The sequence below is a fragment of the Netta rufina genome, assembly GCF_964035555.1.
Source record: "Netta rufina genome assembly, chromosome: 6".
Classification (NCBI taxonomy): Eukaryota; Metazoa; Chordata; class Aves; order Anseriformes; family Anatidae; genus Netta; species Netta rufina.
In genome coordinates this window covers 25,013,492-25,031,572 of record NC_140129.1, presented here as the reverse complement: position 1 = coordinate 25,031,572, position 18,081 = coordinate 25,013,492, and the positions used below count along the sequence as shown (strand labels likewise).

General features: G+C 39.1%; 1 protein-coding gene across 1 annotated transcript; it reads right to left on the bottom strand.

Moving 5' to 3' along the window:
* Window positions 1-7,875: 7,875 nt before the first annotated feature.
* On the bottom strand, window positions 7,876-17,119 carry CCDC14 (coiled-coil domain containing 14; the record flags this gene model as incomplete). The annotated part of the gene is made up of 13 exons (XM_084289198.1): window positions 7,876-8,842; window positions 10,154-10,286; window positions 10,366-10,584; window positions 11,004-11,083; window positions 11,714-11,855; window positions 12,322-12,877; window positions 13,846-13,940; window positions 14,031-14,264; window positions 15,120-15,260; window positions 15,353-15,425; window positions 16,105-16,180; window positions 16,864-16,919; window positions 17,087-17,119. 13 exons carry the CDS (start codon window positions 17,117-17,119, stop codon window positions 7,876-7,878), a joined length of 2,805 nt encoding a protein of 934 aa, XP_084145324.1.
* Window positions 17,120-18,081: the final 962 nt, after the last annotated feature.

Below are 18,081 nucleotides of genomic sequence, written 5' to 3'. Positions count from 1 at the left end.
GCATTCAGTGAAAACAGTGCATGAATGTGATGGGGCTGTGACTCTCTGGTCCATTTGCTTGCTACTGGCCATCAGCTTGATTGAAATCACGGTTGGCATTGCTGCCTACTCTTACAGCAGGAAGGTAGCTGTTCGCAACGACTTCAGGTGGGGCTTTTAAAGGTTTTTTAACAATGTAGTGGTGGCTGCAGGACCTTCTTCAGGAATGTTCCTGGGAAGAACTCAACTAGGGAGCTCAAACAGGCAAATGCTGGTGTTTGCTCAGGATATAGTACACCAAGTAGATTGGATTGAACGACGACGTCTTTTCAAAGGAAAAAGAGCAGGTACTCTTGAAAGACCTCACTTCAAAATCTGATCTGACCACATAACTCCTTAGTCAATGGCTGCTGTGACAGTAATCACTGAAATTCCAGCTTCATGACTTAGGGAAGCTCCATTCTGTCAAACAGACGTTCATGGTTTAAAACCTGGAATTAGTGGCAACATTCCCATGTGCTTGTGCTACAGAAAATGAAAATCACTAGCCCTTTAATTTCAAACTCAGCTGCAGGGGCCAGTGGAAGATATAAAAATGCCATGGTGAAAAATTCTTTGAACAGCAACACCAACTTAGGCCGGAGACAACACTAGTGCTGGAGAGAGCCTGATATGGTGAACTGCTGCATCTCTGCAGGTTGGGAGGGAAGGGGGATGAAGGCTAAAGATCTGCACAGAGCAATACTTCTGTGCTGTTTGTCTGAAGTCCTGGGGGGCAGAGCAGAGCTCCTGGCCATGCTCCGTTTGTGTTTCTTGGAAAGAGGGTGCTGGGGTAAGGGTGATGTTGGGATGATCTTAGTTCTGGGATTCAGTCTGAGAGAGAACTGGCATTCCCTAAGGAATAAAGAGAACCTGAAACTGATATTAAAGCTATTTATGCTCTATCTTATGCCAAGAAAAATATTTTACACTTAGCTTAATACCATAATCATGAGTCCAAAACCATCACTGCTAGCTTCTAAATAGAGAACAGAATCTGGGAGGAGGCAGTAAGAAAATATATGTTTTGGCTGTATTATTGCAGCATGGAGGTAGCCAGAATTCATCACAGGCTTGAACAAAACCAGGAGTCTTAAAAGAAATACTACTTCTAAGTAGTCTTTAGACATGCAAATACTTTAAGGGCCTATAAACCACATAATGTGAGCTTCAGCACAGATGGCTGCTACATTCTAGCTATAGTTTAAGCTGCTCTTTTTCTGGTCAGTGAAGTCCCAGTTTTTACACTGTCTTTGGACTATAGTGTAGAGAACACCAGTAAGGGATGTTCTCAAGGGTGCAAAAAGGAGATTATCAGCATGTCTCAGTGCTAGTGAACTTGTTATCCTGGTGGTGTACCTCATGACCAGGCGTTGCAGCAGGGCTGTGCATGAAGACTGAAGACTTGTGTGTGGCAAGGACCAACATTTGAGGGTAGGACTGGAGAACCCATGGGATAATACTCTCCACTTTGTGTCCTGATAAGCAGAGCATTTGTTTTTCACATTGGTGCTTGTTCTTCAAACATCAAGTGCAAGCTTTCACCGATTCACTGCAGCAGCTGTGCAGATTTACAATTCATGTTTGACACCATCCTGTTTACATACGATTTCATTACTGAAAAAAAGATCACCATGTAAGTGTGGCACTTCTGTTAAATTTCTGAAGGGAAATCAGTACGTGACTATGTGGATTGACTAACTCACATCTGCACAAAGATAATCTAGTGAATATTTCTCTCCTCACAGCTGCACTGTGGTATACCAGGAAGATCTTTGAGGACTCTTGGCAAGAATCATGGAGAATTGCCAATACCTGATGGTATGGACTACTTACAGAGGTACCTCTCCCTTGCCTACACTGCAGTAACAGATGAAAAGACCTACAGTGACTGCATTTCTGAAAAACATTAAAGACTGTAGAAATAGGGTCCATTTTCACCATTTAAAAGAAATCCAAAGACCAAAAACTGAGAAATCTGATTTCTTCTCTACCAAAAAGATTTCACAACTTATGGACAATATGTGTCTGTATACCATACGAGTACACAATGCTGCAGCCATTGTTTTTCTTTTAATTTATTAAAAAAAAAAAAAAAACAAAAAAAAAAAACAACAGAAAAATGTAAACTTGGCCTGAAGAAAGATCTGTTCAAATGTGATACTGATTGAAGGCTGTGAGAAAGGCTATGTTTTGTTCAGGCTTCTGCCTGGTTACAGCTCAACTCATAAGAGCAGAGAGCAGTCATGGAAGTTACTATCACTCTCGATCCCACCTTACGGCAGACAGCCTGGGGTAAGCTCAGCAATGAGACCATATCTGCTGTTTGTTTGAGTCCCCTGCACCTCAGGCTCAGCAGGCAAAATCCCTGATTCACTTGTGTAACCAAAGACTACTGAATATCCCTGAATCTGGCTGAAGAAAAACTGACTCAAGGACTTGGTTGTGCAATGAAATTACTGAAGGAATTTACTGAACTTTGGGGAAGGCAGACACTAATCTCTAACACTATTTGACTCAGTCTTGATCAAGAACCACTTGAAATGGCCTTCCTGAGATTAACTGGAAACAGGTCATTAATGTGGCAGCCTGATCTGCCTAGGATGGTTAAGAGCCAAATCTCTGTTTGGCTTTAATGCCCCTGAGCTGACAACATTCTCAGTTTTTGGACATTCTGGTTCTGGCACAGTGGTGGGTGTGCAAAACTGTCTCAGCTGGTCCAGCACTGTCCTTGGATGTATTCACCCAGCACTCCAGACAGTTGCTCCAAGAAGTTATAGAAAGCAGCTGAGCAAAAATGTTTTTAACAAGCATTTTGGCTGTTCACTGTATAGCAAGACAGAGCTCACCGGGGCAGCATGTTACCATCAAAACCCATTGACTTGAAAATTCCACTGTGTTTTTTGGGGAGATCACTGAAGTGACTAAATCTATGATTTTAGTGAGTTCAGTGACTAAATCTATGATTTTTAAAATTGTATTTATTTTTCCTTTCTGAATCTGTTTTTCTAGCCTTCAGATTCTAACCAGGGATGCGTTTCTTTACCTTCTTAGGGAAAAAATTAAAAAAAAAAAAAATCATTATTATTAAGGATGACTGTGTAAGCCAATGACTTAGAAAGCTGCTATATACTATTAGCAACCACCGTTACTTTGCAAAATGTATCATGAGCTGTGAAACTCCTTCAGGACAGAGCTGAATGATGTTGCCACTTGACACGGGCTGGTGTCCCAGACAGTTTATGTACACATACAGAAGTAGCACTGGCTTCACTTCAGCAAGTAAGGCATCTTTGTTTCTTATGCAGATGTGGAGAGACTTGCACGCAGTGGTAAGGCAGCAATTCTCTGTGTCTGCAGGGAGCTATCACCATTCCCCGGATCTCTGAATGAGACACTGAATTATAGACACTCATCACCCAGGATGTCAGAGCAGGGAAATAAATACAGCTTAAACTCAGGTATGCTGGACACTGCAGTTTTGCCCTATCCATTTACGTTCCATATGGAAGAGGGTGCATAAGGGGAAATTTACTGATAAGAGCTTGGCAAAGCATATTCAAAGAGTTCCTTTCCTTTCTGTGTCTCTGGAAAGTGCAGATGTCAACTTCACAGAATATGCTCCATAAAAATGAAACCACTGTATCTTGTCCCTTTGTGCTGACATAAATCTAGATGAGGCTACACGATGGCTAAGCCTGTAGCTGCTGAACTGTTCCTTGTAAACTAATCCTTGGAAGTGGAGAGGTGTTTCACAGCAGCTATTCCTGAATGTAAAACAGAACAATGATTTAATGTTGAATACACACATTTCACATATCCCTTATATTTGGAGACTGATACAGTGGTGAACATAACCTGAAACCAGCCATCCTGGCCAAGCTGAACATTGTGCTGAATGCCTGTTTGCACAATGTGTTTGGCTGTACGATCAGCACGCTACCTGTGACTGAAACTGCTCAGCCCAACTAGCTGCAGTCTGCTCAACTTGGCATCATAAATTTCAACTGCAAATCTTAACCTCTTAAATTATATTATAAAATAACTTATTTTTAAACTATATACTATACCATGGAAGAAAATCTTAAGCTGCCTTTCCTACGATTGTAGTAAAACAGCAGGTGTGGAAGGACAGGCCTTCAGACACGGAGGTGCTAGCTCCTTTTGAGCTCTCTGTGTTATCTCAGGGCTGTTTAGGGTACTCTTCATCTTCCTCATTCAAACATTGTCTTCTGGCTACAAAAACTGAAGCATCACAGCTGGTTGTCCTTTGTCTGATCCTTCAGCTCTGAGGGAGGTCTATGCTTTTCAAACTAGACAATAAATCTGCCCGAATTTAAATACTTTTTTTTTTTTTCCTTAGAAACAACAGCAAAATTTCATGTGCCACACAAAAATGACCTGTGTAGTTGACACTACAGTCCAATTAATTACTTTATTCTTTACCTCTTCCAGGCTATCCCAAAGCATTCTTAACAAAGCTTGGGACAGAAATGGGACTGGAATTGTCACATATACACGTTGACTCCACTCTCATGACTGTCTCCCTTTGTTGGATTGTGCTCAAAACCCGAATTCAGCAGATTACCTCACTCTTCTTGGAGCAGTTGGTATGGACGTTGGACTTACAGAAGTTAAAATTCAATACTACTTTCAAATAAAAAGTTACAGTTTTTGACAAGTGTAACTGTGAGTGGTGGGGAAACAGTGTTTGGTGTTGGAATCTAGCTAGGTAATGCCACCAGTAGGATCAGACTTAAAAGGTCCCCAAAGTAGCGTGGAGAGGAAGCCACCTCTGTTACTGCTGAAGGGCACTGATACTTGCTGCAGCATGAACTGCTCCAGTATTCCAAGAACTGGTGTTAACAAAGGTGATGTTCATTGTGATTTGCTCCTTATTATGGGAAATGTGAAGAAATCACTCAAGCAGGTTTAGCCAGCAAAGACAAATCTCTCTATGCAATTACTTGGGATCTGGGATCTTCCTTGCTGTCTACTTCTCAGACTATGAAACTTGAGTGGACAAACTGCTTCTATGACATACAAATTCTAGAAGAGTTTTTAATTTGGTGTTTTATTATATGCAACACTCCTTAAGTAAAGAGCTTGTAAGAAATATTATCATTACTTATTTTCCGTTGTACCACTCTCACCTTTTAAGGACCTGCGTATTTCACCTTGCCAGCTTTTGCTTCCACAACACTGCAAATTAATAAATGACTACATATTTACATATTAGAAATTTTATAGTTCGTTTAAATTCTTATAGTGCTGATCGACACATCTCAGTAAAAATCAAAGACTCTTATTAAAGAAAAATCTTTCCTCCTATTTCTTCTTAGCTTCTCCTCCTCTAAGAGGACATTAAAAATCTGCTCGCATCTCATTGCCCTGAAAACTTTTTGCAGCAGTTATCTCTTGCTTTGATAAAACTAATTTTGTAAGCATGAGTAGGACACAAATAAGATGGTGTAACATCCTCCCCATTGAGACAAAAGTGAATGAAAATGTAAGAATAACATGCTCAGGCATCTTGACACCATGGCTGCTTAATGCAGATTGTAACTGTCTTTGGCCAGGACAAATATCCTCCTTCAAAAGGAGTAACTGTAAGAAGAAAACTGGCTTAATTTGTGTAGTAACAAATAATTTGCAATCTTTTGTCAGCCTTCTTGTGAGATTTAAAGACTAGAATTTATTGTAGCTTTTCTTTAATCTATGCTATAATCATAGCTTAAATCTTGCTTTGCTTTTTCTCTGAAACAGCTTGTAAATATTTAATTAAAACATGTGAGCTTTCATACCATCAAACTTATTTTGAATCTGAGGACCAGTAGTGTGGAGAGTACTAAGATTTTCAGGCCAAGCCTTAAAAGCATTCTAAATCACTGAAGTCACTATTTAGTCTAACTTTCCTTTTTCGAAGTTAGAGTGCCAGTTGGCTTTTTTTAAAATTCTTTCTAGTATGCATTGTCTTCATACCTTCTCATTGCCCAGTTACCAGTAATGAAAATAAGCTCAGAACTTCTACACAGCACAACATACGCATGGTTAGCAGACCAACTTTGAAACATGTTCATTCAAGTAACTAACCATGGAAAGAAAAACTTCAAACTGCTAAAGCGATACCTGTATCTGACAAAGAAACATAAGAGAAAAGGCCAGCACCAGGTTCTACCAGCTTCTAGGGAAAATAAAACACAACCACAAACATTGCAGGAAAAGAGGTGTTAAATTCAGGTTCTTATAGTGCTGTTCCATTTCCAAAGATGCTTTCCCTGAAAAACCGTGAGCCATGAAAAAACCACCATTTCAGTGCTGTTATGTGTGCAAGAGGAACATAACAGTAGCAGTAACCCAACCTCTCTGTATCTCAACTTCAAATCTTTCCTGATCCATGTCGAGATCTGGAAATACCTATCAAGGAGAGTAAAGGACTGGAACGATTCTCTGCTCTGCTCCCATTCCTGTGTAAGCCAACTTGCATGACTCAGCCCAGACTTTATTTATGCCCAGTAGATATTTGACACCTCAACAACTATTCTCTGTATTCTAGTGCTTTGCTAACTGTTCTGGTTTGCCAGCTCTAAATAATGCCTAATTCTTCTCTTTTATATTAACTGAAGCCTCTTACTGCTTCTGTTTCTTAGCACCAGTGTGTTTTGTGTTTATGCACTGGTACTATATTCAAGATAAAAAAAAGCAACAAACAATCATCTATAAAAACTATGACCTTAAACAGAACTGTAAAGCAAAACAGAACTCTGAAGGGTTTGGACTCTCCACTTATTCTTTCAAATACAATTTTCTAAAGTGAAAATTGAGTCTTACTCAATGATGAGTGAAAAAGGGCTACTTCATGTGTTTTGCAGGATCTACCATACACTGTAAATCCCGTACAATGTCTGCATTTGTTTATCCCCACACATTAATTTTAATTCTCCAATGCTGCTGCAGAGCTGCTCTGTAGTTAGCTCTTCCCTGGCATTTACCTGTGGAATCTCTCGCCTGCTAATGGTACCTTGCAACTGATCTTCAGGGAAGAAAACAATTCAATAAAGCAAGGTTTAAGCCTTCTGCCCTTAAGTCCTTAAATTCCCCTTTAAAAATAGCAATAAAAAAAAAATACGTGAAGAGAATTATCTGGCCAAGGTGGATTTTTTTTTTTTTTTAAAGTTCAAAGCAGCTCCACTTTCATCAGTTAAATTCCCACTTTATTACTGAATTATATTGGATTTAAACTCAGCTTGGCTTAAAAACAATGCAGCTGAAAAAAGTCCTGTCCACCCATTTCTTTGATGTTGACACTTTGCGCTCCTTCACCATAAGCCACAAAGAGTTAACTTTTGAAAACTGAAAGTCAAAAACAAGGAAAGTAACTATGCATCTTATTTTATACATGTCAAATTATTATTAAATCAAAAATTCTCCCAATTTTATCACATTTGCAGTTGACTTCAAATGCATCTCTTAATGCTGTTCTTTCTACTTTAGAAAAGCACAGAAAACAATTGCGTCCTTTTATCATTTAATAGAAAAAAAATACTGCCAACAGTACATTAATTTATTAGAGTTATCAAAGGTTGTGCTAAGAATTAGATTTTGCAGTTAAAGGGTATAAACCTAAGTCATCAGTTTTTAAAAAATGGATTTATGCCAGTTATTTGAAGTTATACACATCAAGGGAAGCAGCACCAATATTTTAATGAGGAACAAATTCCATTCATAATTTAAACAGCTAGGAACTCAATTCATACAAAAAAATACAAATACTACTATCAGTACCATACTTATTAATGCACCTCAGAAAAAAACTAAATTATCTGAAGAAGCACATCCTATTTTGTTTCCTCATAGTCATTGTTTCATAATGGTATTTTGCAGAGTTCTTTGTAACCTAGCTATGTTGGCATCCAACGCTGCTAAGCCATTCTTAAAGTCCTCTTCATCTCGAGAAGTAAATGTTGAAAAAGAGGATGCACTCCACTCAGACTTCCCTGATATATCATCAAATGAAATAAAACTAGTATCAGTTGCTTCATTGCCTCGCTTCTTAGGAAACTCTTTCTGAAATGGCATTGGAACATATGGCTGAATTTGGCCTGGTTCGTCTGTGCGGTCTTTTGCAACTCCACTTGGAGCACCTTTTGGCTTCACTTGGACTTTGTCTCCTGGCTTCACCTTATCCCCTGTAACTTCAAGTGTGTTTTCCATAGTCTTTTTCACACTGTACTCAGTGCTTAATTTATCCAGAATAGTTGGATCCTTTGACATTTCACATCTATTCTGCTGCAAAGAGTTTGACAGCTCACAGTTGAAGTCTAACATCTTACAAGCCCCTCTAGTATGGTGTAGTCCACCAGTTCTCCCCGAGACAACCTGTTTTTTAGAGGCACTGCTAGTCAATGGAATGTAAACAGTCTCATCCAACTTGCTTTGTTCATCTATTAAAGTCCCAGAATCACTAACTGTTTCTGCATCTTGCTTCAGTAAGGTTGGCAATATTCTGGAAGCTGATGTTCTTTCTTCTGAGAATATATGGTTTATATTATTTTCTTCAGCAGCAAACTTTTCATAGGCTAGATTTAGCATTTGCAATTCTCCGTTTTTATTTGAAAATTGAAGTTCTGTATCTGTCAAAATATGATCCATTTCTAATTTTTTAAGGTAAGTCATTACTGAACTACTCCCAGGAAATGGATCAGGCTGCATCCGTTTCTCATAGTCTTCCAAAAGGGACTTTGAGAGACCTTTTTCAGATCTGGGTTTAATATTGTCTGCTGTGAGGTCTGACAGAAGTTTGGCCATACTGCACTGCAAAGTTCTATTAAGAGAAGATAAATGCAGCAGGTTAACTATGTTTTTGGCAACTATTTTTCAAAAACTTTTATATAAAAATGAAAACAGATTTATCAGATGACAGCAAAATTACAATTCTTTCTACATACAGAAAATACTAATATAGATATGAACCAATTGCAGAGAATTAAATTGAAGAAACTTGCCTCAGAGAAATGAACACACTGAAGTTATTCAGATTATTCCTGATTTACCTGTTTTGAGTACTGCAAAGTAAATAGATGTCAAGAAACTATTATAAAGCATATAGAAACAACTATTGAAATCAGAGGAAGTTTTTCCAAAATATTATCTTCTAAAGAAAAAAAAAAATCAATTTTTCTAATTTTCTGTTTTCTGTATCAAAAACTGAACACTTAATCCTACTATATATATTATCCAGGATATTTATATAAACAGGCAATAATGAGACATCATTATACTACCATCTGGTGGTCAGTATTTAACAGCTACAGAAAAGCATAATGTATCTGAATGTCTACTAAAGATAGAAATAATGATTAAAAACACTCCACCATTTCAATGAATATCACCTAAAAACAAGACAGATGATCTTCCTCTGCACATCATGTCCACACAAATTTTATGTACACGCCACTCTGGATGTTTACAAACATTTGTGAGCCTCTCAGCTTGTCACCAGATTCATAGAACACGATGAAATAAATTCACAGTAACATTAAAAAAAAAAAAAAAAAAAAAAAGGTGAATAATGCAACGTTCCTTCAGGGGATCTAAGAGTTCCTACCCTCATCCTTCATTAAAATTTAAGTATAATCTAATTCAAGTGTATGTACAATTAAATGAGGGACTGCTCATTCCCACAAGAAGAGCTCACTGTGGGAGACTGGAAGACTGATCTTTCTGGTAGTTCTTTTCATAAGAGTTTGATTTCTGATTTTCTAAGGGGAAAGAGAAATCCCTCCTTTAGGAAATTAACTTTTGAACTGAATAATTCTACAGCTTCAAGGAAAGTATCAGTAGGTTTTCAGGTCCATGCACTTCCCAAGCAGCTCCTTACTTGCAGTCTGCTACAAGAGTTAAGACTTTGCACAAGTTACGTCAGGTAGCATTGCTCTTTAAAAGAGGACTAACATCACAGAACAAGATAACTGTTTTCATGAAGTTATAGCACTATAGTAGCAAATAGTATGCACCAAGAGAGGTTTTAGCCTACCTTAAAGATACTGATGTATTACTACAGATTACAATAACCTGAAGGATGGAGGAAAAAAAGTGATGTCAAGAGGCCAAAATAACACTTAGCCAACAGTACCTGGTTAACTCACGTAGTCTGTTAACTTCTGCATCACGCTGGCGTAATGTTATGCCCAAAATCTTATTTTCCTTCTCAGAAGCTTCCAGGTTAAATTGAAGGCTCTTCACGTTTGCTAATGCCTCTTCCACCTCTAAAATACCAATAAGAATTTAGCTTTTTTTTTTTTCAAATTTTAAAAACCAAATGAAGAATAATTTTAAAATACTTACCGATCTTGAGCTTGGTGGAATGAATATCGTATTGCTGTTTGTTTTCAAGCAATTCCTTTTCTTTATCTTGAATATCTTTCGCAAGATGTTTATTTTCTTCCTTCTGATTTTCTATTACTTTAAGTAGCTCTTCATTTTTAGCCTGTAGCGACTCTAGGCCTTTCAGTGATTCTTTCAATTGAGTCTGGAGCATCATGTTCAAGGACTGCAAGGAAACTACTACCAAAAATAAAATATATGAAGTTAAGTGTCTTGTGTGGTACAGTTTGGACTTATACACTGAACTGTTTTTAAGAAATGCTCATAATTTTGCTTACAGATAAAAATAATTTTTTTGAGGCAGGGAGATAAACTGCAAGCTTTCTTCTTAGTTGATTGTCATTATCATTGTAAGAGGACATAAGGTAAAGTAATCTGTTCTGGAGCTGAAACCTTTATGTCCCTGGAACCTAAACAGGCACAACAAGCCATACAAATGCAGTTGTGTGACTAGATCCTCAATTCTTAGTTTAGTTGTCACTAAAGACCGTAGTATGTAGTGTTATTTTTTATTTATATATCTTTATTATGCTTATCTCTTTAAACAAAGCCTTAACAAAAATTCCCCTAATAAACATCATTATCTACTAGTACTTTACATTCATAGCTACAGCTCTGTCCAGATGTCTTCTCATTTCTCTCTCGTTCCCTGAGTTGCTGGTTTAATATTCTTAGTCTCCTGTGAATTGTGAAAAAGTGCATATTCAGAAAGTTCAAAATAAGTCCCAAAACAATGCATTTTAAATTAGTTTGGTAAGAATAAAATGTCACAATATTTTAGAAATATGAAAAAGTTTTATTAGTGTTTTTTTCTTGCATTCCAATCTTTCTTCAACACAAAAGACCCTTTGCAAAGTCTGGTAAACATATTTCCCTCTGCTCTGAAGTGAAGTGTTACCCAGTTATGTAACTGAAAGCTCCTCTGAAATGAGCTTTATTTCTACATCTAAGAATACACTACAAAAGGAATAAAGAGCAAACTGATTATGTTAATACTGTAGTTTTCAGACAAGATGCTATGCTGATCCCACCTAGACAAAGTCCCATCCGTGATGTAACTGATGCTAATAAAACACCAGTATTAACTGACACCTTGCTTCAGTGGCTACGCGTTAATTAAAACAAAGTCTTACCAACACACTTGGCAATATATAGTATAGACAAAGATAAAAGGGCCACAGCACTTAGAACACAACAATGCCAAAACATGCAATTTAGAACAGACCAATTAAGAATACTTAGAACAGATCAATTAAGAATACCTTAGGTGCTTTTGCAGTAAACACAGAATCACCAAACAGTTACTAACCTACGCAGCTGTGCATTTTCACTTCTGAGAGGCTGTAGAGCTAGCGCTATTTCGGTTTGTACGTTCGTACTTCCCACTACAGCTGGGAGCAATGATATGCAGTCTTCTATTTCATTCATCAACCTTAACATCTCTGAATCATCTGCACAAGGTGGGAAAAAAGAAACAGAAAAACCTGTAATGGGACAGTCAAACTGATGCAATAGTAAGTAATCTACATTAAAAGAAAACCCAATTTATTCTGTCCACCCACCTCTATTTAAAACTTTAAAGCTTGACTATAAGAACTACACTTTTGGATCTTGGTAAATCCTATCTAACTAACCTTGGTGGGGTTGCTGTTGCAACCTGTCTACACCGCTCTCTTTCTGAAGTGAAAACACTGTGTATGAAATGAGAACTATCTTTATCCTCGCTGTTACAACGATGTTAAAATACTCCCCAAAACAACTTAATTCTTCTCCACAGTGAAACATTAAGGACTTAAAGCTGTGGAAAACCAATCCAAAATATCACACAACTTCCTGAAAATGAAGTGCTTGCTCATTTTATGCAGTTTTTCTGTTATTTTTACATAATTGCTCTATGGCAAAGTGAGTGTGTCCTACCTTGATCTGTTATCAGTGCTCGGAGCTCTCCCAAGAGGTATTTCACTGTCTTAACTTTATGGGCTGTTTTTTCTGGGCTTTCTTGTCTCTGTTTTAGATCTTTCCTTACAAAACTTCTCTGGCAACTTGTATCTCTCACTGGGGCTACATCAAGTACATTCAAGTCGTCTTCTTCACTGAGTTCTTCAAAAGCATCTTCCTCCCTGTTCATTGAAACATTTTGTGGTGCTGGACAATGATTACAGTGCTTCTGATCAGTCCTGCCATTTGTCATTTCATGCGATTGTAACAGGGACAGGTGAGCCTGTATGCATCTTATTAGGTCTGCTTCTTTACGCTGCTGCTCATGGCTTGGGGTCATCTCTCTGCCAACAGACGATGGGGTGAACATAGGCACTGTAGAGTTATGTGATGCACCTGATGCTATACAGGGCATCACACCAGGAAGAGCACTGGCTGATTGTGTTTGTGGAGCAGTAGAATTAGAAACTGTGGGGAAAGCCACAGTTCCCTTCATCTGTGCCATGCATTCATTGCCACTGCTTACAAGAACATCCTGCATGAAGATTATTCATATTGAACAGAAAATTAACATGGAGGTTTTTCAAATGTTTAAAAAACAACAACAAAAAGCTAGTCTCCCTCACTGTAGTCTTGATCATTCTTTGCATTTTATAAAAATAAATGCATCTCAAACTCCTTAATTGCATAAGTTTTCCAGCAGACTGAATAATTCACGTGTAAATCTGGTTTACATTATCTTTACCTTAAATATAGATAACATAAAGCACAGTCATTCTCAGCTGTTGTTGAAGAAAAAAACCTCAGCAGCATTTTTGTTGCTGTTGCTTTTTGCTTTGTAAGTACACATTCCTTGAAAGCAAACCAGAATGGGAAAAAAAAGGACTTGACTAATTTTTAAAGAGTCAGAGTTAGCACTAACTATACATGGAATGCCTGCAGATGGAAAATAAGTCTACAGTCTCAAGGTGCGAGCCTTTAACATTTCCCAAGATGGCGGTTGGTACTCTCCATTAGTATTATTTTATGCCCTGAAACACACAAGCCTTTTAAAATATGGCTCTAAGATACAACACAGTATCTAAAGAAATACGCAACTTGATCATTGGTGGGAAGAAGGTACATATCAAATGATTTATTTAATCAGAAATTGTTTAGTGACCCTAATGCGCATGACTGCGAATATAATTATTAACACTAAAAAATAATTCCCTGCACTTTTCATGCTCACTGTCTATTACAGAATCCACCACAGAGCGACAAACAGCCATTTGTAATGCCTCCAATGTCATTCATCCGTGTCTATGTATAAAACATTTTAAATAGAAGTATTTCCTGTCATTATTTATTCTGTTCATCAATATAGGTTGAAATATGTACATTTTTTTCTTAAGGAAAAAAAATTATGTAAACCCAATAAAAACCCCACAAATAAATGAAGAAATAAATAGTTATTGCTCATTTAAAATGCTTATTAATATTTCAAATCAAACTTTTACTTACTGATTGAGTAGATAAGGGATTAGCTGCACACTGTAGGGACAGATCTGCTGTGGAGGTAGGTAATCGATAATTAAAAGCTGGAACATTTTGATATCCTGAAGGAAAACAATGGTGTCATAGATCAGGGCAATACTGGACAAAACTCAGAGTAAAATAGCAAACCCACTATTAATAGCTCTACTAACCATGATCTGAGGTAGGAGTTACAGCAGGAATTTGGTTACTGTTCTGCGGTGGCTGGTCAGTTACCAGAGACATCTGAGTTTGCACATGTTCACATAGTTTCTGATGCATCACAGGAGACTGTTGACTACAAGGCATATGAATTGGTTGAACCAGCTGATTCTGTTGTGCAATGGAAAGTTCTTTCTCCGTAGATGGTCCGGTAGATAGGGCAAGTTTCTTATTTGATATTTGCACTAGAGAAAAGGATCAAAAAACTCAGCTGAAGTTGAAGACCTACACAAACACATTGTGTCATCAGGCTCACTGGTAAGTTCCTTTCGCATATAAAATATCTTATGGCCTAAGATCCTAGTCAGATTTGATGAGCAGCAAATCAATTCATCTTAGGTTCCCCACCCCCCCCCACCCCCCCCCCCAGATAGAGCAAACTAACCCAGTTGGATAGACTGTTGTCCTTGAAAGAAGCAAAGGGATTTAATCCTATATAAAGTTCGAAAACACTACTTGTAACATCTCTGCTAAGCTGTTTCCTAAACTTTTAGGCTATTGGAAATAACCCATACCAAGCACTCTCCAAATATAATTTTTTTAATGTTGGGTATAATTAAAATTACATATTCTTCCAGTGCTGGAAAGACATGAACTAGGTGCCCATTTTCTATAATTGACAAAAGAGTCATTCTGCTATATACCAAGTTCACAGGTCCCGCCTGTCTACTGGATTAGAAATTGCACAAAAGAAATGGAGTGGAGAGAGGAAGAAATGCTAATAAAAACACGAATTACTTCAAATAACATTCTGTTTTGTATTTCCTAATAGCTAAACTCTTTATTATGCTGGTATTTGTAAACCCACCTAGCTTTCTTTTTTTTACATGAAGCTCAAACATCTGAGAGTTTCCGTAATTGCTAAAATATTTATAGTTTCTAAAAGTAATGAGCAACGTCTATATCCTTTGCAGATCTAGCCCTGGATCAACCTACAACAAAATACAACTATCTGAAGCCTTATTACATCTCCTTGAGAGGTTCAACAGTCTCTCAGTATTGTTTGAGGGAAAAAAGCAAGCCCCCAAAAATCTGCTTACCAATTTCTTTTCGGATGTGCGCAGCAGTAGTATTTTTTTTCAGCCCTTTCTTATTGGATGCACTTGCTTTTGTTAGCAAAGGCTTGGAATTAGATTTAACAGAAGTTGTTTTCCCAGGTTGTTTATGGTTAGTCTCCCTTCCTATTAATATTTGAAACAAAAGCTGGTCAACAAAACAAATCAAAACAGCATTACAAAAACTGAAGACTTAACAAATTTTCAATAGGTACAACCTGTAGCCTCATTTTGTAAGATATTCTTCAGTAAAGCTGCACAACGGTCAAGTCCATTATGAATAGAATCAACCTGCATAAAGAATACTGTGGTCAGAAAAAGAGCATCAGTAAAATAAGACACCATTTTAGAGAAGACTGTTCCCCACTATTACCTGAAAAAACAACTATTGATCATCAGCAAAAATGCTTGATTTCCCATGTATTAGTCTACAATTATTTGCAATTATTTGAAAATTAGCAAACATACAATTTTTGAGAAAACAAAACAAAACATATGTTGTTGCATGTATGTCCTTTTGTTGGAGTACATGCTTTGGTAATTACAAGCATGTGGGTTTTTTATTGCTACTTTAAGGTACAGTTTAGATATTATCTACAGCATATTTTTGGTTTGGAAATAATTGACTCAGCACTGCACAGAAAACATTGCTGCAGCATGCAACATACTCTTTCCGGCACAAAATCTAACAAATATGGCTATGGTTCTGGCAGCATATACAGCATCGTTATGTTTGCAAAACATATGTTGTGCCTTAATAAGCTCTGTCAATAGTCAAAATACACACAAAGCCAACTTGCACGCATCTGCAACATGGAGTAGAAACGCTCTTGCTGGCTTTGCCGGAGCTGTTTCTAGTCGAGATGCAGTAGTATTTAAATTAACGTGTTGACTTTTTTTTTTGCACGTATTCCAGCTTACGTTCTCTCTAGATAACATAGATGATTGTATTAAAAAGTCACTTGACTACCTGGTCATCAGAATCAGTGGAATAGAGAGAGTATCCAGCCTCCACGTCAGGGTGACGTTCTTTTCTTAATCCAAACCTGAAAGAGTTAAGTTCACTGTTCATATTACCTCCTTAGCATGCAAACTAAGAAGTTACCTTTATTCGATAATAGCAAACTAAAAATTATTCTGTCAACATTTTTTTTTTTTTTTTTTTGCTCAGAGAGGTTGTGGGTGCCCCATCCCTGCAGGTGTTCAAGACCAGGTTGGATGAGACCCTGAGCAACCTGATGCAGCGGGAGGCATCCCTGCCCATGGCAGGGGGTTGGAACTGGGTGGTCTTTGAGTTCTCTTCCAACTCAGGCTATTCGATATGATATGTATGTATATACAATATATGCATCTAATATATACATACACAATGTATACAGCATATAAACAAGTATCTTTCTCTTTTTGCAAACTCTACTGCTGCAGCAGAAGCATTGAACAGATAGTAACAACTTACGTCCAAGGAGAATTTAGTCTTAACACTTATATGAGACTAGTAACTATATGGATACAGTCTTTCATAAATGTAATGTATAGAGTTAAGGTCTTATTTCCCCAGTCAAGCCTTTTGCTCAGGTTAGCTCTGTCTGTCCACAGGCTGCTCAGCCTTCAAGCCAGGCACCTTTATCGATGCACACACACAATTTCTGGCTGCTTGACAGCAGGTACAAGGCCCCCGGATGCTAACACCCACCCTCCAGCCCAGACACAGCCCCGACCCGAGCCTTACCGCCTCCTTCCACCCGGCACCTTCGCTGCTCCCGCCTGCCTCCCAGAGGACAGCACCTGCCGGGCACAGAAACCTTTCACTTTCACCAACACCCCCACAACGGGGAAGGGCTGCCCGAAGGCAGCGCTCCCCGCAGGGCCCTCAGCAGGACACCCCAGCCCGCCCTCCCCGAGGGTCCCGAGCCCTGTGACGGGACAGCCCCGACCCCGGCTCCTGCCCGCACCTTGCAGGGCCGCGCGGCGCCCGCCCTCGCCATAGCCCCAGCCCCTGCCGCGGCCGTTGAGCCGAGGGGGCGGGGCTAACGCTCCTTAGGCCCCGCCCCGTCCCGCCCCGCCGTTTAGTCGAGCGCGGGAAGGAGGGAGGGAGGGGTCTGTGCGGGGAGGGCCTGCGCGGAGATTGGTGGAGAAAGGAGCGAAAGAGCCAATGGGAAAGCGGAGATGGCCGTGGGGGTGTGGCCGCACCGCGGGCCCGCCCATTGCTGAAGGGCTTCTCGTTCCCGCCCTGCTTCTCCCCTCAGAACCCCCGGCGGGCGGCTGGGGGTGGTGCGGTGGCTCACGCAGCCTCACGCAGAGCCGGGGTGCCCCTCGGGGTGCCCGCTGGGGCTTTAGGGCTGCTTTTGCCGCATGTCCTGCCGGGTGGTGGCTGTATGCGCCCACAAAACACCCCAAGGAACGGGGTTTGAATGGTGCGCGGCGCCCCCTGAAGGAAAAGTGCTTCATAAAAGTGCCTTAACGGCCTGAGCTCGGCCTCAGCAGCACAAATGTTGAGCGGAGTGGTGGAAAGTCAAAGGGAATCGCTGACGTTTGGCATATATGAGGCCTTTGGTCTCCAGCTAGTGCCAAAGCTTCCCTTAAAACACCACTGTATGTAGGTGGTAAAGGACAGACAGCGCCTCAGCCGAGTTTTGCACAGGCTGACATTAGCATTCCGCATATATTCAGTTTTGTTAACTGAATAAACAGACCTGAAAACAGCATGGAAAGCAGTTGCACTTACTCAGGCTGAAAATGTAATTACAGTACTGTGTTACTAGAGTACTGTAGCAGAGGTGCATATTCAATCTCTGTGCTCTCCCAACATGTACATTGGTTTTGGGAATTACTACATTTGCACTGAAACTGTGCTGAACTGAGTAAAACCATGTGAATTTAGTTATCTTGTCAAAAAAAAAAAAAAAAAAAAAGGTTTCTGAGAGGATTAAAACAACTGAAGTCCTCT